General features: G+C 36.2%; 1 protein-coding gene across 13 annotated transcripts in view; it reads left to right on the top strand.

The window, feature by feature from the left end:
* EPS8 (EGFR pathway substrate 8, signaling adaptor) overlaps positions 1 to 25,784 on the top strand; it is a 202,136-nt gene that overhangs the window by 131,946 nt on the left and 44,406 nt on the right. For 8 of the 13 annotated variants that reach the window (XM_082351942.1, XM_082351935.1, XM_082351944.1 and 5 more), the window contains 10 exons: positions 5,375 to 5,425; positions 6,801 to 6,868; positions 7,869 to 8,030; positions 10,089 to 10,238; positions 12,924 to 13,006; positions 13,583 to 13,719; positions 16,644 to 16,717; positions 18,064 to 18,190; positions 19,931 to 20,019; positions 20,396 to 20,470. In XM_082351942.1, coding sequence (XP_082208068.1) covers positions 5,375 to 5,425; positions 6,801 to 6,868; positions 7,869 to 8,030; positions 10,089 to 10,238; positions 12,924 to 13,006; positions 13,583 to 13,719; positions 16,644 to 16,717; positions 18,064 to 18,190; positions 19,931 to 20,019; positions 20,396 to 20,470 — 1,016 coding nt within the window. Of the gene's footprint in view, positions 1 to 1,896; positions 1,968 to 5,374; positions 5,426 to 6,800; positions 6,869 to 7,868; positions 8,031 to 10,088; positions 10,239 to 12,923; positions 13,007 to 13,582; positions 13,720 to 16,643; positions 16,718 to 18,063; positions 18,191 to 19,930; positions 20,020 to 20,395; positions 20,471 to 25,784 lie in introns of all 13 variants that reach the window. The other 5 variants (XM_082351947.1, XM_082351938.1, XM_082351937.1 and 2 more) reach the window with 3 other exon arrangements.

Raw genomic sequence — 25,784 nt, 5'->3', positions numbered from 1 at the left:
GGGTTTTAAGTCTCTTGAAGTTGCAGGTAATGTTTCAGTCCTCCTTGTAGCTAATACTCACCTCTCCCTCCCAGCTCTCTGTCCACAAACACACACACACAGTATGCCTTCTCTCCGACGGGCTCCCAGTAAATGCCTATGGAATGAATGGTCCGATGCATGAATGACAGTGCAGAAACATGTCCAGGTTTTGAACAAACCTTTGCAATGAACAAATTCTATTTGAAGTTTTAACTATATTTAGTTAACATTGGGAGTGTTTAACCTCCCAATCTGCATAGTTTTAACTTTCTTTTTGTAACTAGAAAGTTGGTAAAGGAGAGATTTGTAATGTCATTTACTGTGTCACAATGTATGCATTTTCTTGAAGATTTCTCCTTTCACAATGATTAAACCAGTTGAATAAATCCTTCAAGAATTCATTTGTTTTCATGGCTGGTACATGGACTTCTCTGGGATATGAAGGTATTATTTAGTGCACTGCAACATGAGTTTCACGGTAATGACCGCTGTTTTTTATACACTGACCACAGGCTAGTTACTGTATCAGGAGTTTCATGCAGCTTGGTCTTTTTTATGAGAACACTTTTCAGTCTGACACCATAATGTGCCATCCAGATTGCTTCAGGACGACTCTGAGAGAGGCACGGGTTTGGGAGGCCAAACGATCTGTGGCTGAATCATGGCACTTTCTACCAGAGGGCTGCTGTTTTGAGCAAATGGTTTAACCTATTGGTCCCAGTTTCCTCAACTACAAAATAGAAACGATAATAATATTGTGGTAAGTTTATATGAAAAAATAGAAGCAATGAGCCTATCGTGGCAGTGAGGAAGGGCATAGGAGAGTCACTTTTTGTCCTGGGCCCTCAGATTCATCAAGGCTCTCAAATTTAATATTTTACTGTTACCTCCAAATGATGTCATACATCTAATCACAGTGATACTTTGACAGGATCAAGGGGTAATCTTCATCATATGTTTTTAAGCTTACATTCCAGATATCACTAGAAATTTGTTTTTTATAATTCCTGTAAATGCAAACTACACAATTATGACAATAAGTTAGCTTCTTTTAGATATGTGTTAATTGATTCAAGGAAAATGGTTAAAATGTGCTGCAGTTTTAATAACCTTATACTGTCCTTTCTTTATTATTGTACAAGAAATTTCAAAGCCAGCATGTCAGAGGCTCTGCGTCACTAAAGTCCCTGACAACATAAATAGGAAATACGTATTAATTTCTCTCTCCTAGGGTTTCTTTCTTTTCTTATCCCATGACAGTAACATTTCATTTGGCTCCTGTTAATCAGGGAATTGAAAATGTGACACATTTTTTTTCCGGCTAGCCTGCTTGTCAATGTCTTGAAGCTTTAACATTGCTTTTAAGGGAAATGCTTGTAAAAAGTATTAAAAATTCCCTTCTGTTGGGGCCGTGGCTCCTGTAATCTCTTGTCCACGACTCAGAGGGTCAGTGGTGTGAACACGAGCTTGTGTACCGCCATGTGCTCTGAGGCTGCATTCCTTACCTTTACACCAAATCATTCAGGATCTTTTCCCTTGGGAGTATTTGAGGCTGTTTTTTCCATGTGTCTGGGTCCCAAGCAGCTTTAATAACCCCATATGAACTTCTCCCTGTTGGTAGCATGCCTGCTTCTAGCATTGCTTCTGATATGTGTGGGCTGAGAAACTAATAGGAAATCTTGTGAGTAGTGTACATAGGTTCTGAGTGGGGAATTGAGAGTCCTCCCCCGTATGCATTAAAATGCGCAAATTTTAATATTAGACATTGTGACATCTCTGTGTGCCACTCAGAGGGCTTATTTTATTTAAGTGTGGATTCTTTGCTGTGTGCTGAACAGCTGAACTTCCTAGAAAAATAACTTTCCTTTAAATTAGATATTGCTGGATTTGGAATATGACCATTTACCATAATCAGCTGTTTAAAGTCATCCTGTCTCCAGAAAAATGTAAGTTTCACAGAATTATCATTTAGTAATACTTTATTGTCATGACCAACATTTATAGTATTGTTGGGAGGCCGGGTAGTGAAAGGTAGTTTCATTTTACCTTAAGTTTGAACGTTTTTGTGATGTTAGCAAGTAGGAAAATATATGTTTTTTCCCTGCTTTTCTTTGTTCTTCTCAGGGAGGTACTGGTAAGAAGTGAGCATAAGTAATCCATAAACTATACAGTTCATTCTGTATGATTGACTTGACTGTAAACTTTCCTGTATTTTTACATAGTGCTTGACTCAACTTTCTCAGAGCAGTATTCCTGAATATACCACTTTTCTTTTTTTTTTATTAATTAATTAATTTATTTATTTACTTTCAGCTGTGTTGGGTCTTCGTTTCTGTGCGAGGGCTTTCTCTAGTTGCGGCGAGCGGGGGCCACTCTTCATCGCGGTGCGCGGGCCTCTCACTGTCGCGGCCTCTCTTGTTGCGGAGCACAGGCTCCAGACGCGCAGGCTCAGTAGTTGTGGCGCACGGGCGCAGTTGCTCCGTGGCATGTGGGATCTTCCCAGACCAGGGCTCGAACCCGTGTCCCCTGCATTGGCAGGCAGATTCTCAACCACTGCGCCACCAGGGAAGCTCATCACTTTTCTTAATAGATATCTACCCCATGTATTTTTCTTTTTGTACTTATCTTTCTTTTTCTTTCTGTTTCTCTCTGTCTCCTGATCTTGGTTTGGAACTAGGCTCTCTGTTTACTTGTCCTAACTGAAGCTCAGGCCAGCTCTTATACATTCAGGTGGCACTGAAGGGTTAAAACCCACTTCTCTTATCTCCATCCTCATTATTTACAAGGTGTGATTTACTTGGAAAAAATAAATATTCTAAGAAAAAACTTTTTGAAATTCTTAAGAAGTAAAAGGCCCTTGGTTATATACTATCAGGAGGTTGGGCGATGGTAGAGTCAAAATTCTGCTTCATAGAGTATGTCAGTGCATGTGACTCAAAAAGACAGTTTGGCAATTTTTCCACCTTAGCTGAAAGTTTTAAAGCTTCTTTTCTCCTCGGGGATAAGCTATTTTAATGACTTGTTGGACTGGCCAATACAAGTAATTCTTAAATAATGTAGTTTTGTAAAAATGACCTTGATTTTAAAAAGTTATCATGTTCAGATTCTGATTTGTCAATCTGTGATTATAGTTGGCTAGATAATGAGAGCTTATAATTTTTACTCAGTGCTTCTTACTGATTCCCACTAAGCCACCTCTCTTCTATGGAAATTATACACTAAAATAGCGAGAAAGGAATTCTCCTGTACTGTGGTTGAAAGTTTTTTAAGCATAAAGTAATATGAACTGTAGCCCATTGTTTTATTTAGGGAGAGAACTACTCGGCAGCTGCTTTTATGTTACATTTTTTTCTTTTTAATAATCAAGTCCTTACTTTCGAAGCAACACTTTGTTTTCAGAGAAAGAGAAAATAACAATTTTCTGAATGTTAGCTGTTTCAAATCTTGCTCTCTTATGCATAAACAGCAATATAGGCAAACGAGAATTAAGGTTAAATGCTGAGACCTGCATATTATTATAGTTGTCATTGTACTCATTGAAGAGTTAGATGAAACCTAATTTTTTAAAATTAAGACTCTGTTGGGATCAGTTTTAGGTTGACAGCAAAACTGAGGAGAAGGTACAGAGATTTCCCATATGCCTACACAGCCTAGCCTCCTCCGCTATCACCAGCCCCCCAGAGTGGTACATCTGGTACAACTGATGAACCTACCGTGATATATCATAATCATCCAAAGTTCATTGAAACCTAAGGTTGAGTTCCTGATCCGGAAGTAGAATATCAGTTTTCGCAGCAGCATATCAACTCAAGAATGCTAAAATGATGTGTAAAGGATTTTCGTCTTTGGTGACTGAATTCTTCCATCTTTTTGGGTTTGTATATTGTGGTCCATGGGATAAAAGCTATTAGGAAAAACAGTGAAGCACAATCAGTGGTACTATAACCAAGTAAAATTTGTTCCTGGCTCTAATTCATTCAGAGAGAGAGACTATTTGACCGTGATTTACGCTCTTAATTTGGAAAGAAAAAAATTTCAACTTGAGATAAGATGTGGTAGATGAGTTGCCACTTGCACAGATTTGGGGACAGTACCTTCCAACCTTGGCTGCACATTAGAATTGCCTGGAGAGCTTTTCCAAATCCCGGGGCCCAGATTACATCCTGGACCAATTACATTAGAATCCTGGGGGGTGTGGGGGGCGTGGGGAGCGCAGTATTTTTTTTTTAAAGTTCATTCTAATGTGCAGCCAAGGTTGAGAACCATTGTTAGAGAAAGTGGTGAACGTCAGGAGAGACTTTATCTTGAGTATCATGGAGACTTTATTTAGGCTTTTCACACTGTTTTAAGGCTTTGGGTGAGACTTTTCAGGCTTAGGAGCATAATTCCTATTTACAGCTGTACTTGAGAATACATATGATTTTCATAAAAAATAAATGTACTATAATTGCTTTTTAGGAGCCTTCTTTCAAAATTTCCTATTAAAATGTTAATAGTAACTTTTTTTTATTCATTGACTTAAATCACTGAAACTACTAGTTTATTTATAAATCCATTTTATGGCACTTATACATTTTTAGGATTTTTAAAAGGTAATTTCTTGTAACACATACATCTTATTTATTGTGTAACATGAGAGAGAAAGAGCTTAGGAATTCCCAAAATGGATCCTTGATTTGGAAAATTAGAAATGGTACCATATTTTTTAGGCAATCAGAGTAATCAGTTAACATCATGCTGTTTATGAATACTATCAAATAGTGTTTTTCTATTTTTGTAAAGTACGTTTCTGTGGGATTGAGAAACTATGTGTTAGGAAATTTGGGGGAACAAAGTCTTGCTATCTCATAATGAGAATATTTAATTACAAAACATAATATTTTTGACCTTCAACCGTGTTTGCCAGTCACTTATCTGAAAGACTCAGAAAAGCATTTGAACATCCTGGGGTTGCCATATCAAAATTGGAGACCGTGGCAACCACTGCTATTTCGTTTAGTGTCCTTAGATCAGACCAGAGAAAACACAACTACCCTCATGTTCTGGGTTGGCCATGGAGAACTGTGTTAGAATACGATGAATCAGGGATTCTGAAATATTGATTATTTCTAAAAGTGCTTTTCTCAGATATGTCCCTGAGTTATACATTGTATTTGAAAAGTTATAATGGTTTTCCCAAGAAAAATTATCCATTTGTTAATATCTCACATTGATTAATCCTCGGCTAATAATCAGAAAAATTATGGTGGTTCACTTTTTAAAATATGTAAATTAAGGTTTATGTTTTGTCATAACAGAATAGAAAATTTTAGGTGAAACCAGATGTTTCTTTTTGGTCACATTGTTTTGGTAGGACCAGATGGATTATACTTCTTCAGATCGTCATCCAAACAGAAAAAGAAAGGTAGCAGATACTGAATTTTGTAGTGTGTCTGTTTTTATTAAGTAACTTCAATGCTGCAAAAGCAAAAATAGAATATATTGGAATAATATCATAGTGATATAACATAAGGCATATTTATATTTTCATATAAGCATTAAGATAAATGTAAATGAAAAGTCATTACTTTTATCAAAGTTTAAAAAAATTCTATGTGTTAACATTCTTAGTCTGTATATGTGCTTTATATTTTTGTACTTGCTCTGCTTTTATGTTCAGCAGAACTTTTCAACTTCTGTTGTTTCAGGAAAATCTAAAAGTTTCTATACTACCTGAAAGAAACAGGTTTATATTTGGGGAAAAAAGTGGTTATTAGGAAAACTAAGGTGTGTGTGTGAGACAGAGAGAGAAAGAGATAGAGACAGAGAGACAGATAGAGAATTTTAGTACTGTAGGAGTCTTGAAGTTTGATCTTATTTAACCCTTGTATTTTACAATAAGGGTGCTGAGATCCAGAGTGTTGCCAAATTCCATCTCCTACATAGTGACAGAGCCAGAGTGAGAATCAAAACTCTTCTGGTTCCCACTTAGAGTTCTTTTTCACCATAGTATGCTGCGTTAGAAAAAATAGGGCAACCGCAAATTTACAAATAATCAAGTTGCTTGATTAGAAAGCAGCAAATACAAAATATTGCCTTCACATATTTTATTTTGGTTTTGCAGCATTTTACAAAAGAAAAACAAAGGTTGCCTTTTGCTTTTTAAATAGTTGGTGTAGAAACTTTCTACCTAACTTTCTTATTTTTTCTAACAGCTTATATCTACATTTCTGAGTATCACATTTGTGTGTTTTGTAGATGTGTGAAAATTGTTAAAGTCTAATGGCAGTGAGTATGATTGACTCTCCTTTAACACTCTCCATGGTGTGGATGTGGTGAAACATGTTCCTTGCAGTGTTCATTATTTTAATAATGTAGTCTAACTCATATAATACAGCATCTGTGACAGTATTTGCAGTTCCATTTTGTTCTCAGTGCATTAAAAGATGAAATTTACAAGCCAGTTTTTATCTTTTTGCCAAAGAAGAGGTCCCTGATTAATAAAATCTTTACACAAAATAACTTTTTCTTACAACATTAATAATCTTGTTAACCTTTGGGATTCTGAACATGTATGTTGGGTCAAATTGTTCTTGCATATAATGTAAACTTTCTCATGACTTTTTCATTTAATGTGAATGATGAGTATTTTCAGATACACCACACAGTGGTGACTTACACTACTGTACTACTGTACTTATATATGAGATAGACTAGTCTTAGAGATGGCCACGAGGCACTGATATATGAACATCAGCCTATTCATGGGTAAATAATGGCTTTTTAAACTTCTTTTCCAGAACAAAGGAAGAATTATGCACGGGATAGTGTCAGCAGCGTGTCAGATATATCCCAATACCACGTTGAAGTAAGATGCTTTGATGTTTGCTAACTTTAGAATGAAGCTTGAGGGACATAAAAATTGGTAGTAAAATCAGAGTTATGTTTTATTTCATTTCTATAATGTTGTAAATTGTGTTGACCTTTTTTCTTTCAGATTTTTATAAAGCAGATGTTAAATATAAAAGTATCTTGTTAATCTGTTTTCATAGAGAATAAATTAAAATGATAACTACTCATTTATCATTGTCAGCCTTATTTTGGTTAAAAACAGGACCAAGCCTTCTATTTTGTATTACGGAATCTTCTTGAAATAAGCCTCGACAGTTTCAGTGGATGGTTTAGTTTTACTTTTAGTTTTGTCTAGAGTCATTACTAGTTCTGTTTAAGCAATGGTTTCTTTTTTTAGTTTTTCCTCTATTGCTGTCTTTTCAGATATTTGCTCTTAATTGGAATCTACTTGGGTGGATATTTGCTTATTATAATGGAAAATATTTAAGCAGGGAGTAATTTTTAAACTGCTCTTATTTCCAAGTTTCTACCGCCTCAAGCATGCTTAATTACATTTAAACAGTTTTGTTTCAGTAGAGTGAAAAGTTTTGACAGTTGTTACAGACTAGAATTGCTGTTGCTGCTGTCAATTACCAACGTCTGTAGTTTTCAAGCTGCCTTGTAGATTGCCTTCTATTGTTCAGCATTTAAATAACCAAAATGGAATAAAATGGATTAAATAAAGAGAATGTTATTTAATCTGTTTAGTTTGTTTTTGTCACGTTTATGTAGTTCCACAAGGCTCAGTATTAAACAGATTTAGATATTTTATGATTCAAGGCATCATTTCCTCTATTCAGCAGAAACCTGTTTGACCTTATTATCCCTATAAGGTAACCATGAAGTTCTAGAGTACTTTGTATTTGTCTCTCCCCTCTCTACTAGCTGACTTCAGTTAGTTTAACTTTGCTATTTTTTTGGAAAGTGTTTACTAAGAGACTGTGTGTATTCTGTTTTTTCTTTTTGCCAATCGTAAGCACTTGACTACCTTTGTTCTGGATCGGAAAGATGCTATGATAACTGTTGACGATGGAATAAGGAAGCTGAAATTGCTTGATGCCAAGGGCAAAATATGGACTCAAGATATGATTCTTCAAGTGGACGAGAGGGCTGTGAGCCTGATTGATTTAGAATCAAAGGCAAGTTGGAAATATTTATACTATTTTATTTTCAAGAAAGTCCACAAATATTTATGTTTACAATTAGGTCAGGTTGTTTGAAAATGGGTAAAAATTTAGTAACATAAAATATTCTTGTCAGTTATTTTGAAGAAAAAATGTCATACTTTATGTACTTTATGCATGCGAAATCATGTTTTTAAACTAGAGATAGAGGGATACAGTGTTTTTTTAACCATGTATGATGAGATGGAAGAAGTGAGGAAAAAATGCATAGTGCTAAAATAAGGCCCCTGGGGACTTCCCTGGTGGTGCAGTGGTTAAGAATCCACCTGCCAATGCAGGGGACACGGGTTCGATCCCTGGCCCGGGAAGATCCCGCAGGCTGCAGAGCAACTAAGCCCCGTGCGCCACAACTACTGAGCCTGTGCTCTAGGGCCCGCATGCCACAGCTACTGAAGCCCGTGCGTCTAGAGCCCGTGCTCCGCAACAATAGAGGCCACCGCAATGAGAAGCCCGCACACCGCAACGAAGAGTAGCCCCCGCTCACTGCAACTAGAGAAAGTCCGTGCGCAGCAGTGAGGACCCAATGCAGCCAAAAATAAATAAATTAAAACAAATAAATTAAAAACAAAGAAACAATTGAGCTGATACCAAAAAAATAAAAAAATAATATAAATAAAATAAAATAAGGCCCCTGTAGGGCACTATTCTTTATGACACATATTAATTACATGCTAGGCCAAACCATATCCCAGTAATATGGTTTGAACCGCAGTGAGTGAATTGGGATAAAAAGGTTTGTGTGTATGTACATTAACTTCCACCAGGCCAACACTGGGCACCTTTCTGTTATACAGCTACTCGGGTAAGATGCTGGAGCTCTTAAAAAAGGCCTTTTCTGAGCTCCATCATCTAATAGGCGTTTGAGTTGCTAAGATAAAGACAACAACTCTTTGTTGTCTGATAGGAGTCAGGGTAAAATTGGCCCTTTCTTTCATTCATTCATTGAATTCTGTGAGAGAATAGCAACTGAGAGCTTCTCTAATCCTCATAGTTTCAAGTAATTGTAGAGGAGGGGTATTATTTAATTTACTTTTGCAAAGAAAGAAAAGTTATTATCTCTCTAGTATAGCTCAGAAATTTCATTCTAATTTAATGGAACCTGCATTTTTTTGTTTCACCTTTTCTGGGTCCCAGGGAGTCAAGACTTAGAATAAATTTATGGTGTGATGTCTATGTGCTGTCTGTAATAAAAGTTATTGTTATTTTTTATGTTCTAGTTATCAGGGATATTGTATTTTGTTTACTTTAAAAAACTCCACAGTTTCTCCCATCAATTCCATCATGACACCACTCGCTATTTGTGTAAGGCCATTAGTGTTAGGATAAGCACCTTAAATATATCTCATTAAATAATATTCACTTTCACAAGACCAAATATCTTAATCATTTTGAAGAATGTATTTTTTAGTAAGATTCTTCTGACCATGCTGTTTGACATTTTTGGCTGGAAAAACTTACATAGTGAATTTTTTCATCTGAGAGATTCACTGAAATAAAAAGTGTGCAAATGATGTGTTATTCTCAGCCTAACATTTGTGATCACTGAAGGTAGAAACTAAGAGTATGACTGTACAGTGTTCAAGTAAAACAAACAAACAAACAAAAAAAACCAAAACTACATAGCCACAGGGAAAAGAATACCAGGTAATATGGTGAATAATTTTGGAAAGAGGCCTCAGTTTACCTATTCTGCTCTTAAAGGCATCATCTCTACCCCATAATCTTAGGAAATCAGTAATGCTAATTTCAGTATTTCTTCTGTTTATTAAGAACACAACTACATTTCTTTGTTAAATATTTCCATTTTTGTTGCTCTTTCTCCCATCCGCCAGGCTTGTATCTTTGCTGCCTACTTGTACCTACTCATCCTCCAAATTTACCGTGTTTACTAGCATCCATTGTCAATGTGATTTGGATACTTTAAAAATTATTGGTACGATGCCTAGAGCTCTTTGTGGGATAGATTTTATATAGCTAATGAAAAATAAGGCAAGTTATATTTTTACTTTGTAGAATGAACTGGAGAATTTTCCTTTGAACACAATCCAGCACTGCCAAGCTGTGATGCACTTGTGTAACTATGATTCAATTCTTGCCCTCGTGTGCAAAGAGTCAACTCAGAACAAGCCTGATCTTCATCTTTTCCAGTGTGATGAGATTAAGGTAAAAGAATGGTGACTTTTCTTTCCCTTTAAGCACATGTTCCAGCAGCTTTTGATTATCTACTTCAATCACATGGCTAGTAGGTACTAGATTTTTTAGTTTCTTAGGATTTTGTAAGGAAAACAGATACCTCAGTATCTTCCCTAGGGTTTCCAGGCTAAGTAAATAAAGAGGAGATAGAATAGTATTTAAAAAAAGAAATCAGATACATTCTGTTTATTAAAAAAAAGGTGTGGATAATACATTAAATTCTTCACTGAGGGACTTGGACTTATAATTAAAGATTGATTCTTCAAGAGTCATTCTTCATGGACAATAAATAATCATGCCATCCTATTTTATTCTGCACTAATCACATAGCATGGATTATTGCAATGAAACACTTGGACATTTTCCATGATATCGATTTAAGGTTCACTGTTTAATTATGTGACTTGAATAATTGCTCAAGATATGTAATCCCCTAGTGATAATGTGAAAAGAGTTGAGCATAGTTACCAGTAATAATATGCCATACGCTCAAGATTTGTATTTCAAAATACACTGTAATTTTCAAATGATTATAATTTGTGATGCTTTATTGGACATTACAATTTATCTTCAAACTTGAATCTTTATTTCATGGGTTGATTTCTCTAAAAGGGAAATCATTTTTGGTTGAGTTGATTGGTGCTTCGCCAAAGCAGTGTTTTATCACTGTGACTGCATATTATAACATATACAGGCAGTTTTTATCTTATAAAGAAATGCCGGGAGATTAGCATAAAGTGTCACTTGATCTTTTCTGTAATTCTTTGACATTAAAATATGATAGGTAAATTAAGATTGACTATGAATTGTGTATTTTATAATTTTCTTTTTATTTCAATTTGTGTCATAAATGACTTTCTAAAAATCTTACTTGAAAAGAATGGTGGCAGTAGATAATTTGTATACGTAATGTTCATCAAACTTTTATATAGTGCCTTTTGAAAGTCATAAAGTGTATTAAGAATTTTGCAAGGTTAGATTTATTAAATCAGTAAGGATTAAGATGAATATTTTGCTCTGAAAATATAGTGAAATTTAATTCAAACATTTTAAAAACAGAGATCTATGCTAAAAGACATTTTAAATCTGGTGTTTGCTTCAGTGCTCTAAAATCCCTCCCTGGAAACTAAGAGTTATTGGGCTGAGTGAAGTTTCTGGATTTCAGTTTTGAGGATGAAAGGTTTGCTTGATTTGATAGGGCATGATGATATTGATGGGTCCAAAACAGATTTACTGAATGCTGTTTTGTCCTCATTAAAACTCAAGGACCACTACACAGCTATATGCATTTACCCATTGGTGCACATATGAGATGGATTTTTTTCCTTGCCCCATGAAAAATATAAATGCAATGAAATATGTGGTTTCTTTTATATGGGCCATCTTGCAACATCAGTTTTGTGTTTTAAAGTTTCTTTATCATGGGACTTTACACAATACTCCTGTTCACCTCTGTAGTAAATTTTTTCTTAGAAATATGATAGCCAACCCCACACCCTGCCCATAGGAAATTCAGGACTCCTAGGCATCTTCAGTTTTATTTTCCCACATAATAGAAAGCCTTTGAAATGACGTTTGTAATGTCTACCTGAAACTAGAATGTTCTGAAGGAAGTGAAGCTGAACTAGGATGCATTAGCGCTCTCATTTAATAGCCGTGTGACCTAGGCCAAGTCATCATATAAGTATTCCTCAGGTTTATTAATTATAAAACAAGAAGAACAGATTATATGATCTTTAAGTGTCCTTTCAGTTCTAAAATTTTATGATTACCTGCGCTTATGGTAAAAGAGTATAATACATATGTATGTATGTATGCATATATGTATTTGAGAAAAACATATGTAATTACAGAGAACAAGCAGGCACAACATAGAAGATAAATACATCCCAGCAAGAACCTAATATACAGTAATAATCACGGGCTAAATAAACTTCAGAACCAAACAAAATAAATTTCTTAGCTGCTAATCTCTTATTGGTTCCCAAGAAAACCAAATTAAATGTTCAGGGGTTATTGTTGGAAAAGGATCGGAAAAGTCAAACCATTTGGAGCAAGTTAATTTTTATTAACCTGCAGTGACAAAATAAAGGGGTTATCACAAAGGTCACAACCCAGTGTTGGGGTCCACCCCGTGACAATGTGGGTTTGTCTTAAACTGGGAGTAGCGCTGCTGGAACTGAGTGGTTTCCGCCGGTTAGTGGGGGCCCAGTGGATGGGGAGGATGGGGGAGAGGAGGGGTGCTGCTTCACGTGCTTGTACTTCTGATTCCTTCACTTCTTCCCAGGCAGAGGTGTTAACCCGTTACATTTGCAGCATGTGTTTATACTTTCAGCATCTGCAAATCCTTTTTCTCTTTGCCTTTATGCAAGTATAGCTTTTTTTTAAAAAAAAAAAGAAAAAACTAAAGGAATCTGGATTAAATAATCTTTAAAAATTCCTTCAGTTTTCCAATCCTGTCATTACAAAGTTCACTTAAAAAACTGGAAGAGTTATGTTTCGAAAGCAGATTTAAAAAAAAAAAAAAACACGCTTCTTTGCATCAAGACATTTATTGTTTCAGACAGGGAACATAATCCCTTTTTCTGTTTTAACCTACATATCAAGACAAAAAAAAAATCCATAAGCCCCCAGGTAACTTGTCTTTCATTGCAGGCAAACCTAATTAGTGAAGATATTGAAAGTGCAATCAGCGACAGTAAAGGAGGGAAACAGAAGAGGCGGCCTGATGTCCTGAGGTAAAAACATTAAAAGAAATTAAGGGCTAGAATTGGTGTGTCTTTAAGTCTTTTTTTTCCTCTAAAAATTAAAAAAATATATATTTTCAGTGAAGGTATATTATTATATTTTGCAGATTGCAACCTGTAATCTCAACTCATTTGCTCTCCCAAGTTTGTCGGTGTATGTGTGTGTGCCTTTTCTCTCCATGATTCTGGTCTTTCTCTGATACGGCTCCTCCTACTTGTGTTGTCACAGAGATTTATGAACCAATGTGTGGCATTTTAAGGGAAGGTAGCCAAAGGGACTATAAATAGATGTTAGGTCTCGAGTTGGTTAACAGCCTTTGCAAATCATAGGGGACCCAGAAAAAATGTTAAACCTGGTTTTCAGCTGATTTGAAAATGTTCTATATTTTTATATTTCATATACATTTATAAATATACATACCATGGCATGGTTAGGAAATCCTTGTTTTTCTACCCCTTGACATAGTTCTTCTTGAAGTTGAAAAACTAATACCATAAAATTGAGAGAATTGATGTATTGTAGAAATAGAGATGGTGGAAATTCAGTTTGTTTTCGTCTGTTTTTAGGATGATTTCCAAAGCAGACCCTGGTATACCGCCTCCACCCAGAGCTCCCGCCCCTGTGCCTCCTGGAACTGTGACCCAGGTGGATGTTAGAAGTCGGGTGGCAGCCTGGTCCGCACTGGCAGCTGACCAAGGGGACTGTGAGTATTCCCAGGGATTGGTACTTATTTATCGTTTACTTTGAGTTGTGACCTAGTTCTCGCTTTCAAAATCTGATGCTGGTTTCTGAGCTGAAACTTGAGGTTAGTTTTGTAAAAATAAATCTTTCGTAAAGGAAAGTTAAGCCTTGGGCACTGTAAGATTATTGTCTCTGAGAGTCCAGACCAGTCTTTTAATAAATATGGTGTTAGGAGTAGACTCTTTTCTTTCTAAAGCAGTCAAAGAGAGGAAGTTTGACTCAACTAACAATTAAAAGAATGGTAATATTATATATACCAAACAGGAGATGATCAATATTTTAAGATAATACTTCAAGTTCTTTGCATTATTATTATCTTACCACTGTCCTCTTTTGGACAAACTGTTTGTGGTTACAAGGACAGGATGTCAGGACAGGGGTAGGGCGACGGAAAAGGGCTAAAATGCATTCACCATCGGGTAAACTTGCCCAGTGGGCCCTATGTCTGTACCATCATTTTACCATGACATCCTTCTTTAAAAACAAATAATCATGGCAAAGAACATAATGTAACCTTTTATATGACAGAGTGTTTTACTAGGTCTGAAATTTTTATAGCTGGAAAATGCCTTAAAATATGTTTGGTCCAATCTCTTCATTTTAAGGGTGAATAAATTGTGATCCAGTGAGTCTGAATTTGATGGAGACCATAGCCTAATTCTTTTGCCTCCTAGTTCAATGTGACTTCTTAAATCACTTATCCTTTATCTAATAAAGCATTATTCATGAGAATCTAACAATGTAGTTAACCTACAGAACTTGATTACCAAAGTGAGTGATACTGGACTGTACTTTGAGTCCGGTGAGCCAAAATTTGGGCTCTGGAGCAAGACGGGGATCTACCTGTGCGACCCTGTGAAGTTATGCCTTACTTGCAGAATGGGGATAATAATTCCTATGTTGCTGTGAGTCTGACAGCAAATAATGTCTATAATAGTACCTGGAACAGTATAGTAGACATTCATTTTTGCCAGATTGAGTTCATTTTATTTTATCAATTGCTTTCCATTTTATTTAGATTCCCATGTTCTTAAAGTTATTTTCACTTTACATATAAACCCAGCTACCGAACAGATGAAAGAAAGAAATCTTTGAAGCATCCGCTTTTCAAAAATAAAGTAACAGAATTATTATTTACTGTAATTTTATAGCAGTTTCTGTCTTTAGGAATTATATACATTTCTATCAATCCACTTTGTATTTACAATTTTATGTTTAAAAACTAAACGGGAGTTTATAGTGTTTTCTACTTCTTGTGTACTTACAATATTTTTGCTATTGTTACTATTTTGTAGAGGGGATGTAGGTTTTATTTTGAGAGAAGTCAAAATGGTTTTTCTTGAAGTTGAGGAAGCACAAGACATCTTAAGTTTTCAGACATTCTGAATAAACCTGTAAAAACATCTGTAAAACCTAATATAATTTTCAACAACAAAAATTTATTCCCAGCAGTTTCTGAGCCCTCATTAGATTTTGTCTGAAATACTCTGTGCAGTCTCATCTATTTAAATTACAGTTAGGTAAGGTTTTCAGAACTTCTAGTTTACTACTAGGTCAAACAGAACACACCACTTACCACATGAGGTTCTGTCAGGCTCCAGGCCAGCGTGTAGTTGGAAAGCCCTCCAAGAGGAGTATCCCTCTGGTCCCTCTGAAGGCTCCAGCTGACTCAGGCTGGACAACTCCTTCTTTGGATCCTTAATGTAGCTCTACCCCTGACTCCAGAATAGACCTCTGTAGAATAGTGGCAGTGGGATGCGAGTAGTGCCGCAGATTATGAAAAATTCGAGAAATACTGCATCTCTCTCACTGTGCCCTCCGAATGATATTTTGGGACCTATTGGAGTTCCTAATAGCTGTAGTTCAGCTTCAACTCACTGCTCTCTGGAATGCACTATAGCCAAGACAGCAGCTAACCATGTGTAAAACAGCCAGCTAACTGGCAAGATTTCATATGTTGAAATTTCACTGATTAAGTTTCGTAAGACTGAGTGATTTCTTCCCTTTTTTTGGCAAGTATTCCATTTAAGGGTAAAGTTAGGCATAGAGGAGGCATAGCAGTTTTCAATATTTTTTGCAGTTCTCTGTATTGAACATCATGAGTCATGATGCTCCATCATGAGTTGTATCTCCATTAGTGATGATACGGTTTTTCTGTTTCATCCATCCATTTTTCTTTCATTTCATCTACTGAGAAATCTTTGAATGAGTATCTGTGTTTAGTGGAAGTGTTAACTGACCTGTACCGGGACGGAGTTCATGCTAATGATCATGATTAACATCATGGTCTAGCCAACTGAGCTAACGTAACACCTCAAGACTTTGGTTCTTTAATTTGAAAATTCTTGTAGGTATTTCTACTTATAAAGCTTGTGGCTTAAAATGATAATGAGCCCAACATTGTGGGTTTTAAGCTTAATTAGACTACAATTTTAGAAGCACTTTACTGTCAGAACCCCCAAAGCTTTACTGTTGTCATGATGTTGGATGGTATGAAAATTAGGAGCTTTAGAACTTAGAACTTAGTCGGCCCCTTTTAAGAAGTAGGTGCTTAGTGTGGGTTTATATTTTTTTCTTGTGTAGGAATTAAAGGGTACTAAGTTAGGGTCGGTTCCACTGGCAACTGACTTTGGAAAGAGAGAGAATAGAGGGGAAATTACAGTGTAAATCAATCCCATACAAATGGAAAGCCAGTCCTGCAGCTCTGCCAAGTGTGGTAGCAAGGATGCACGTCAGAGATGATGGGCACAGCTTTGATTTTTGTACCCAGTGGAGGTGTTTCCTTTTGCAAATGATGCTCTTTTCTAGCCAATTTGCATGTTTGATTATCTATATTGGTATCACTTAAGCAACAGGTTGAAAGATACATGATTCTCTTTTCTTTAGTTGAGAAACAAAGGCATTATCATCAACAGGAAGAAACACCTGAGATGATGGCAGCTCGCATTGACAGAGATGTGGTAAGTGAAATAGCCATCTTTATATCATTGGCTTTTTTTTTTTAAGAGGAAAAATTATTAACAGGGAACATTAAGTTGATTTAAATAAAGGTGTTTTGTGGAAACTATATTTTCTCTTTCCAGTGGTGGTTATGCCCTTTGAATTAGTTTTTTAAACTACTTTTGCCTTTATGCCAGTATTTCATTAGTAGACTAAGGCTGTGATAGAACTAGAATATCAACTGGTTTGCAAAGGAATTTAAGCTGAATTATCAAGATTTGAGGGGTTTTTCTTTTCTCATAGTTTGTAACCCATGATTGAAATATCTTCTAAATTTGTCTTGCTGGCATTTATTCTAAAATATTTTATAATGCCTGAAAGATAAAAGTTATGTGGCATTTCTTAAGGGTAGATAAGTACATTTTAATGCTTTATAAAGGATAAGGCTATATTTATTTTTATTTCTCCATAGTAATTTCCTTGCAGAATGACAATGTCCTGTGACATAATCATAAAATATGACATCAGCATAATTACTTTTTATACTCTACTTATGTTCTCAGCTTATTTGGAAACAAATATTTAGAGGAATTTGAAGTTTGGAATTTAATTTTTACATCACAGTATTACTTGTTAATACTTAAAACTTTATTTAATACTTAAAAGCTTATTTAATCTCAGTTTTTACTCTTTAGTTAAAAGAATGTCAAGTTTCACACATAAAAGAGAAAGTCTAGTAAGACTATAGTATGTATAATATAATATGTATAATATAATATACAATATAGTATAATCAAAGTTGATCTCATGATCTCTGAAAGTATAGTGCATCATTAATTCTGTTTTACCCAGAAGAAATGCTTATTAATGCCTATTATTGCAGATTATCTATGTGTTTATTAGGTTATCATAACACTCTATAGCCCTTTAATTCCATGAAATAACATTGTCAGTGCTTTACTGGAAAATTTATTAGAAAAACAGAAATGATCAGTGCTGTTCTAACAAACTGTTTCTTGGAAATTTTTCCCCTAACTTTATGTGGGCGAGCACAGTGAAAAGATCAGAGTAATTGAAAATAAGTAATAATCTGAATAGATATTGTGAATGCTTTCTTTATGGTATTGAAAATAGAACAAAATTAAGCTAAAAAAATGTAAACGTTAGACTTTAGCCACAGGTATATTTAGTTCAAAACTTTTTCTTAGAATTAGTGATAAACTTGAAATTTGCATGTGGGAGGTGTTCCTTTTTCTTTTCTTTCTTTCTTTTTTTTTTAACTTTCTGATTTTCCTTCACAGTGTACAGCTAAGGCAAAAATAGTTTTCCCTTGTTTTATATTTTATTCTGTAATTTCTAATTCCAGCAAATCTTAAACCACATTTTGGATGACATTGAATTTTTTATCACAAAACTCCAAAAAGCAGCTGAAGCATTTTCTGAGCTTTCTAAAAGGAAGAAAGCTAAGAAAGGTAAAAAGAAAGGACCAGGAGGTAAGTTGGATTTTCTTAACCTTCTAAAGACCATTCAGAATGCCAGTGCTAGGCAGAGTGTCTGCCCTTCTGAGCTGTTCAATAAGACTCCATTGACCAGGGACCAAGGTCCCCTTTCTGGTTTTGAGATAGCGCCAGTGATGTAGGCAGAGATTAAGATGAGCCTGGGGAAGAGTCCATTTGGTCCCAAGTTGGCCACAGTAAAGAAAGACTCTAGGACACTTTACCTAAATTACAGAGACTCTGAGATTCAGTAGTGACCATCTGTCTATAGTTTTCATTAGTCATTATAAAAGTAATGTCTGTTAAAGAAAGTCATAGCACCATTCTTCCCATATTTGAATTTATTTAATTGTAAATATAGAACCTCATTATTTTGTTAAATAAAAGGATTGACTTTTCTCATTAAAATAGTTTAAAATGTCAGTGGATTTTAATTTCTTATCACAAAACACGAAACAGTACATTCGGGTCACCTACAAGCAGTTTTTAAGTATGCTGTGGTTCAGCTATTTAAAATGACCTCAAAATGTATAAAATTATAATTATGGAACAAAATGGTATAGATTGAAATACATAAGGGAATAGTAAATAAATATTCCTTTTATTTCACATGACTTCCAAATCTTTCTCTAGCTCTGTCTATATCATAAGCATATGACCTGTAGACTTGTTTTCTAGATGGATGTATGTGGATATACCTCACCTCCATACGTTCTGAAATCAAGTGTTACTGCTTTCTGATGCCTCAAACCACTTGCTCCTCTTGTACTGTTTACGAAGGGTATACTATCTTCTTGGTCATCCAGATTCAAAGCCATAGATTTTTTTTATGAGTCCATTCTCTAGCTTATAACCAACATTGATTTTATTTTTTCGGTCCCTTGTACCCAGTTTTTTCCCTTTTCATTTTCATAACTAGCACTGCTTCAAGCTGCCTCCTTTTTTACCCAGCTTTCTAAGCAACCCTCAAGGCTTTAGTCTTCCATTCTGTGAGGACAGTCTTCTTAAAGCTCGAAGGCGGTCACTTCATTCTTCTGCTGGAAAGCATGTTAATCCCATGTTCTATTGATATAAGTCAAACTCGGGCGGTTGAGGTCTAGCAGTCAAGGTCATTCACAATCTAACCTTGATCTGCTTTTCCATTCTCATGTTTCTTTGCTTTTATGTTTGTTGTTTCATGTACATGCAATTTCCTTTTTCCATGTTTTTGCTAATGCTGTTTTTATCCAACCATGATGTTTTTCTTACCAAATTGCCCTGGAACAGACTTCTCAAATCCCATCTTAAAAGCTGCTTTCCCCGCAAAACATCTTAAAGAATACATTTCCCCATCTGTAGTCTCTTTTTAAACTCTCAGTTGACATATCTCTGTTACTTATTTGATTCATGCCTTCTATAGATTTTAAGGCCTTTAAGAGTAGAGCCTGTAACTTATACATTTTTATAGTCTTCACGGTGATAAGCGCAATGATTGGTACATAGAAGGGCTACAATATAAATCTATGGAATTGATGAGTAATCTGGTAGTGTCTAAGGGTAGAGGAATCCATTTCAAATGCTGGATCACCTTAATTTGTTACAGTCAGACTATGAGATGTGGGAGGGTAACTAGGTAGCATGATATCTGATGTGATCATCAAATTTTACAAACATAAATGTGTTTTTTAATTTTTTTCATTGAATAAGTTTTCTTGGAACTTTGCTCTCATCTACCCCTCGTCCCATTTATTTCTTTAGAGGGTGTTTTAACACTGAGGGCAAAACCTCCACCTCCTGACTCATTTGTTGACTGTTTCCAAAAGTTTAAACATGGATTTAACCTTCTGGTAAGTGAAATTTATTTATATACAATTAAGAGAAACAAACGGAAGAGATCAAAGTCTAGCCAGGATGTACCTGATCAAATTAAGAGATTAAATTGTTGTTATAGATTTTTTTTGTATGTGTGTTTTGATTTCCCTTTAATTAGAAGAGCAGATTGCAAAAATCTGTATATCTAAGAGATTTAATCAGAAAAGAATGACTCCAGTCTTTTAAAATGAAATTCTCCTAATCTAACTCATGCATGCTAATTAAGATACAAAAAAGTGAAACTAGTAGTAAAAACCTCTTCCTTTGAGTCTATGTTGAACCTTTTTGAATGTCTGCCTTTGGCTCAATTACATCATAGTAATAGGTTTGCCTGATTTTTTAATGTTACAGGCCAAATTGAAGTCTCACATCCAGAATCCTAGTGCTGCAGATTTGGTTCATTTTTTATTTACTCCATTAAATATGGTAAGATTTTGTTAATTTAAGAAAGTAATTATTCTTAGCATCTTTTCAACCCCACGTGTCTGTCTAGATTATCTAGACAGTTTTTCTTCATTGCCTTGCATGGGTACTATTTCTTTTGCCATCTACTGTGAACACTGAGGATGTGAAATTTGAGAGTTTAAAAGAACCTTAGAAATCATCTAGTCCAAACACCTTATTTTATAGCTGAGGAAACTGATGTCTCTGATAGAGCTAGGGAAATGAAAAGAAATAAACATTTATTGGACACTAGTGTTTCAGTATATACTAGTATGTAATATAAATGGCTTGAACAATATAGAAAATTTTCTCCTTCTCACAAAATAAGCTAGGTGTGAGGAGTCCAATGCTGGATGGATGTCTTTGCTCCATGAAGTTACTCAGAGATCCAGATTTCTTTCAGTGAGGTGTTCCTCCATCTCCTGAGCTATCTCTGATTCAATCACTTGTTCATTCATTCATTTGTTCAACAGATATTAACTGAGAGGCTGCTATGTGCTTGCCATTATTAGTAGCTCATCAGGAACAAAGCACATAAATTCTTATCGGGACTTATGTTGTAGTGTGGAGGGGCAGTCAATAACCTAAATAATATATAAATAATTCACCCAAAATAAATGCTATGTGGAAAAATACAGCAGGGAAGGAGAACAGGGAGTGCCGTGTGTGTGTGTGTGTGTGTGTGTGTGTTGTGGAGTATTACACTTTTTGAATAGGGTTGGTTAAGGGAACGACTTACTGAGAAGGTATCATTTGAGTAAATGAAGTTAGGAATGAGTCATGTGGGCTTCTGAAGGAAGAGAATTCCAGACAGAGAACAGCTAATGTAGATGCACTGAGATGGTAACATACAAGTCATGTTCTTGGAAGAAATAGGTACAGTGACTTGAATAGAACGAGGGGGGAGATCTCAACTAGAGGGAGATGAAGTCAGCAAACAGGAGGACATATCTTATTGGTCTTTATAGGTCATTGTGAAACCTTTGACACTTTGGGAGGGGTTTCAGCAGAAAAGGATTGCTCTGGCTGCAATGTTTAGAAATTTGAGGGAAGAAGGGACTGAGCTGGCTATGGAAATAATCCAGATGGGAGATTATGTTGTTTGGACCAGGTAACATTGGAGGTGGTGAGATTTCATTCTAGTTATTTTTTTTTTAATTTTTTATTTTATTTATTTACTTTCTTAATTTTTTTCTTTTTTTTGGCTGCGTTGGGTCTTCGTTGCTGTGTGCGCACTTTCTCTGGTTGCGGCGAGTGGGGGCTACTCTTTGTTGCGGCGCATGGGCTTCTCATTGCAGTGGCTTCTCTTGTTGCAGAGCACAGGCCCTAGAGCATGTGGGCTTCAGTAGTTGCGGCACACGGGCTCGGTAGTTGCGGCACACGGGCTCGGTAGTTGTGGCTCACGGTCTCTAGAGAGCAGGCTCAGTAGTTGTGGCTCATGGGCTTAGTTGCTCCGCGGCATGTGGGATCTTCCTGGACAAGGGATTGAACCCGTGTACCCTGCATTGGCAGGTGGATTCTTAACCACTGTGCCACCAGGGAAGTCCCTCATTCTGGTTATTAAACAGAAGCAACACAATTTGCTGGTAGGTTGGAAGTGTTGTATGAGAGTCCAGGATATCTCCAAAGTTTTGTCTTAAGACTGGAAGGATGGACTAATTATTAACTGAGATGGGGAAGACTGGGGGTAAGACAGGTTTGGGCCAGAAGGTAAGGAATTCACTTCAGACAATGTCAAAAGTGACTTATATCCAGATGGAGAAATTTGCATTGGTAGTTGAATGTATGAATTTGGAGTTCAGTGGAGAAATCAGGCCTAGAGTTATAAATCCTCTGCATGCAAAGCCAAGAAATTGGATGATGTCACTAAGGGAGTGATGATAAATAAAGAAGAACAAGGGCTGATGGAGCCTTAGGTAATTTCAGTGATTGGAGAGTGAGAAGAACCAGCAAAGAAGAGTGAGAAGAAGCAGGAAGTCAGGAGACGAAAAACAGGAATATCATGGTAGGTATTCTGTAAGCCAAACGAAGAAACTGTTTCCAAGAGGAGGAATTGAGATACTCTGTCAGGCATTTCTATGGTGGAAGCTGACTTACCTCCATGTCCTGTAACAATAGTACAAAGGCAAAGAATTGTCTTTAAGGAGGTGACTCCAAACTTAGACAATTTCTGCTATTATCCAATTGGCGGGAACTTCCTCATATGGCCATCCCTAACACCAAAGGCATGTAGTCTCCACCAGAGTGGCTATGTGTCCATCTAAAATGTAGGGGCTTCTCTTTCTAGAAGGGAGAAGAAGAGAATGGATACTAGGGGGACAATTGTCAGTCTTTGGGAGGCCCATATGTGCCAGGTCTAGTGATGTGTACATAATACAGATTTTCTCCCGGAAAACTCCCTTCTTGCACATGTGTTTTTTTACATAAGGTATAATTTTTGAGGATAACAAAATGGTGCATTGGGAACAATTCCTTTCGTGAAGGAGCTGGATGTTTCCATGAGTTTGTCCAGCAAAAGGTTATACCACTTGTCTCATAGGCCGGGATCCAAGATACACATTTTCATTTTCTAGATTTTCAGTACCCAGGTATGCTCTTTTCTTATATGTTTAATGAAATAGGTACAGTAATATACTTACCTTCCCATTTTCTATTTCTTATATTTGCAAACGGTCTAATAGTGGTTTTTCCAAGCTAACATATACCACCATCTTGTCCACAGGACAGCTGGGATAATTAGCTGAAATAACATTTGAGTGCAGAAAGAAAAGTGCTGGGATTTGGGAAAAGCACGGCAACAGAAAGCAGATGGAACAGCTGTTGGCCTTACACACAGACAGATTCCAAAAGAGACTGGGCTACAAATCACCCTTTTCTACAGTTCCACAAGACCACAAATTTGATAGGTCTTTCCTCCTTTTGTGGAGAGGGCAAGTGAGAGAGGAATGGAAAGAAGGCAGAATCTCTTTCTTTTAAATACTTCTCGGAGGACAGAGTTTCCTATTTGATGGGCCAAGACAGGGATGTGTAGACTGGTTTTGAATGGTTCATCCTGTCAAAAGAGCAAACAATTGCTTTGTAGAATAATAATAGCAGTAATGATAATTGTTAGTAGTGTGATTATTTCCATGATTTTTGTTAAAGGGTAAGAATGGTAACTGTGAAGCAGATAAATTTCACTAATTTGATTTAGAGCATATGAAGACCATGGTCATTGAGTTCTTTAATCTTTATAAAAAATGGAGCAAATTCAAGCATTTCTCATAGATTTTGCTTGATTATCAGAAAAAAATGAGACAAAGGATCCAAGTAACAAAAAGGGATAAATCTCATCCTTCTTTCCCCAAGGGTAACTAGACAAGACCTGAAGTAGAATATGAAATGAATATTGCTTACAAACATAGGAAAGTACGTAACCTTATCAGCATGAATGTCAGAACTGGGTGATAAGCAATTGGAAGGTGAAAGTCCGAGCCTACATCAATAATTTATGAATGCTTCCGTATGCTGTTGCTATAAATAGAGTATCCGATTTCTACTTGTTTAGTTATTGTTGAAGAATTGTTGCTTTTTAAGCTCTTTTAAAAATTAGATCAAGGCCATCCATATGCAAAGAAAGTGATGCTAGCTCATTAACAAAATTTTTATTCTTTATTCTTCAACACATTTGATACTTAGTTTGAGTGTTAGGAAGTATTGTTTATAAAGCAGTTTTTGCCACCTCTTCTCATTCCTTTCACAAGTCTTTCACAGATCATAAGCAGATATCTAGACATTACACAGAGCAGAACTATAAAATAGTGGGACTGGTTTCCCTAACACACAAAAATTAGTCTTTGTGATCAGGCTATGTATCTGAAAACATTGCTTTATTTTATATTTTCTTTTCTCAAAAATGACTCCTTATTAATGGTCTCCCAAACATAGTACTTCTGTTGCTTCTTTTAATGTTCTGTCTGCGGAGTCCCAGACATTTCACTTGGACAAGAGAGATGGAAAGGAACATTAATTCAGGGCCTGCTACCAGTCAGACAAAATTTAGTGGCTTTAAACCTTGTTGAGTCCCTGCCTGTATCCTCAGCATCTCCACGCAAGCGTACCCACAGCACACACGCAGGCATATGTGCCTACTTACATTCTTCAGAGGGAACTATGGCCCATAGCTTTTTATTTACTTTCCTTTGTTCCATTCCCTATTCCCACTGGTAAACCGAAGATCTTTAATATTTCTTTACTTCCTTACTATCCCTGTCAGTTATTCCTGCCTATTTATTAGAGCTTATAGGGCTTGGACATTAAAAAAAAAAAAAAAAAAATCACTATGCCAGGCTTTCAGGGTAGGTTTTGTTCTCAAATAAGGGTCTACCCACCTCCTTTATCCTTCATCTTTTCTTTCACTTATTCTCATTCATTCCCCTAACGCTGTGTCTTCTGCAGTTCAAAGTCAGATAAGTTTTGGTCCAAGTTCTCAAGGGAGGAGAACTGAAAAATAAGGCCCAAGTTACAATGGCATGTGTAGCTGACATGCATGCTTGAGGAGCCCAGGGTGCCTCAGAGTTACACTGTGGGGTTAAGAAGGGCTTCTCAGAAGAGGTGGTACCCGAGGAGAGCTCTATTTAAAATGATGAGGAAGGGCCTTCTGGGGGCTGGGAAGCAGCATATGCGAAGGCACAGACGCATAAAACAGAATCACGGGCTCAGCACACCTGGATGGCTGGAGAGGAATTGACTCTTGGCCTGGAGCCATTCAGAAAAAAAAATCCCTTTATTCTTGTGCCGTATCTCTGGGAAGGTGAGATTTTTATAAAAGGGCTCTGGTTTCTGCTCTAGGAGATTACCATTCCTTAACCAGGAAATAGCCCCTGAGTAATAAAATTGGAGCAGCTTTCAGACATCTACTTACCATCATTTTGCTTATCAGAGAGTTGCACCTGTTTATTTGTTTTTGCTAATCATTAAGTTATCTCTTTTAAATCAGGGCGATTTCCTAGAATTAAATTCTGGGAAGAAATACCATAGATTCAGAGGACCAGTTCTCATCTTTCCCTCACCTTTCTCTCTGGATCCCTTTATTTTTGTATGTCTTTATAGGCACAGCCATAGACTTAACTCGAGCCTTGTTTCTCCCTAAAGTACTCGTTTCTGGAACCGTATTTTTCAAGTTTGATATAATAGATTTTCCAGTAGAAATACATATATTTTTTTTTAAGGCAGCGATCGTTAAACCACCTGACTTAGAATTCTCTGGATAGCCATTAGTACTTTCCAGGGAAAGTACAGTCATATGAAGCCAATA

The sequence above is a fragment of the Balaenoptera borealis genome (assembly GCF_965194805.1).
Source record: "Balaenoptera borealis genome assembly, chromosome: 13".
NCBI lineage: Eukaryota > Metazoa > Chordata > Mammalia > Artiodactyla > Balaenopteridae > Balaenoptera > Balaenoptera borealis.
The sequence above is the reverse complement of the archived record's forward strand: the minus strand, read 5'-3'. Positions and strand labels throughout refer to the sequence as shown.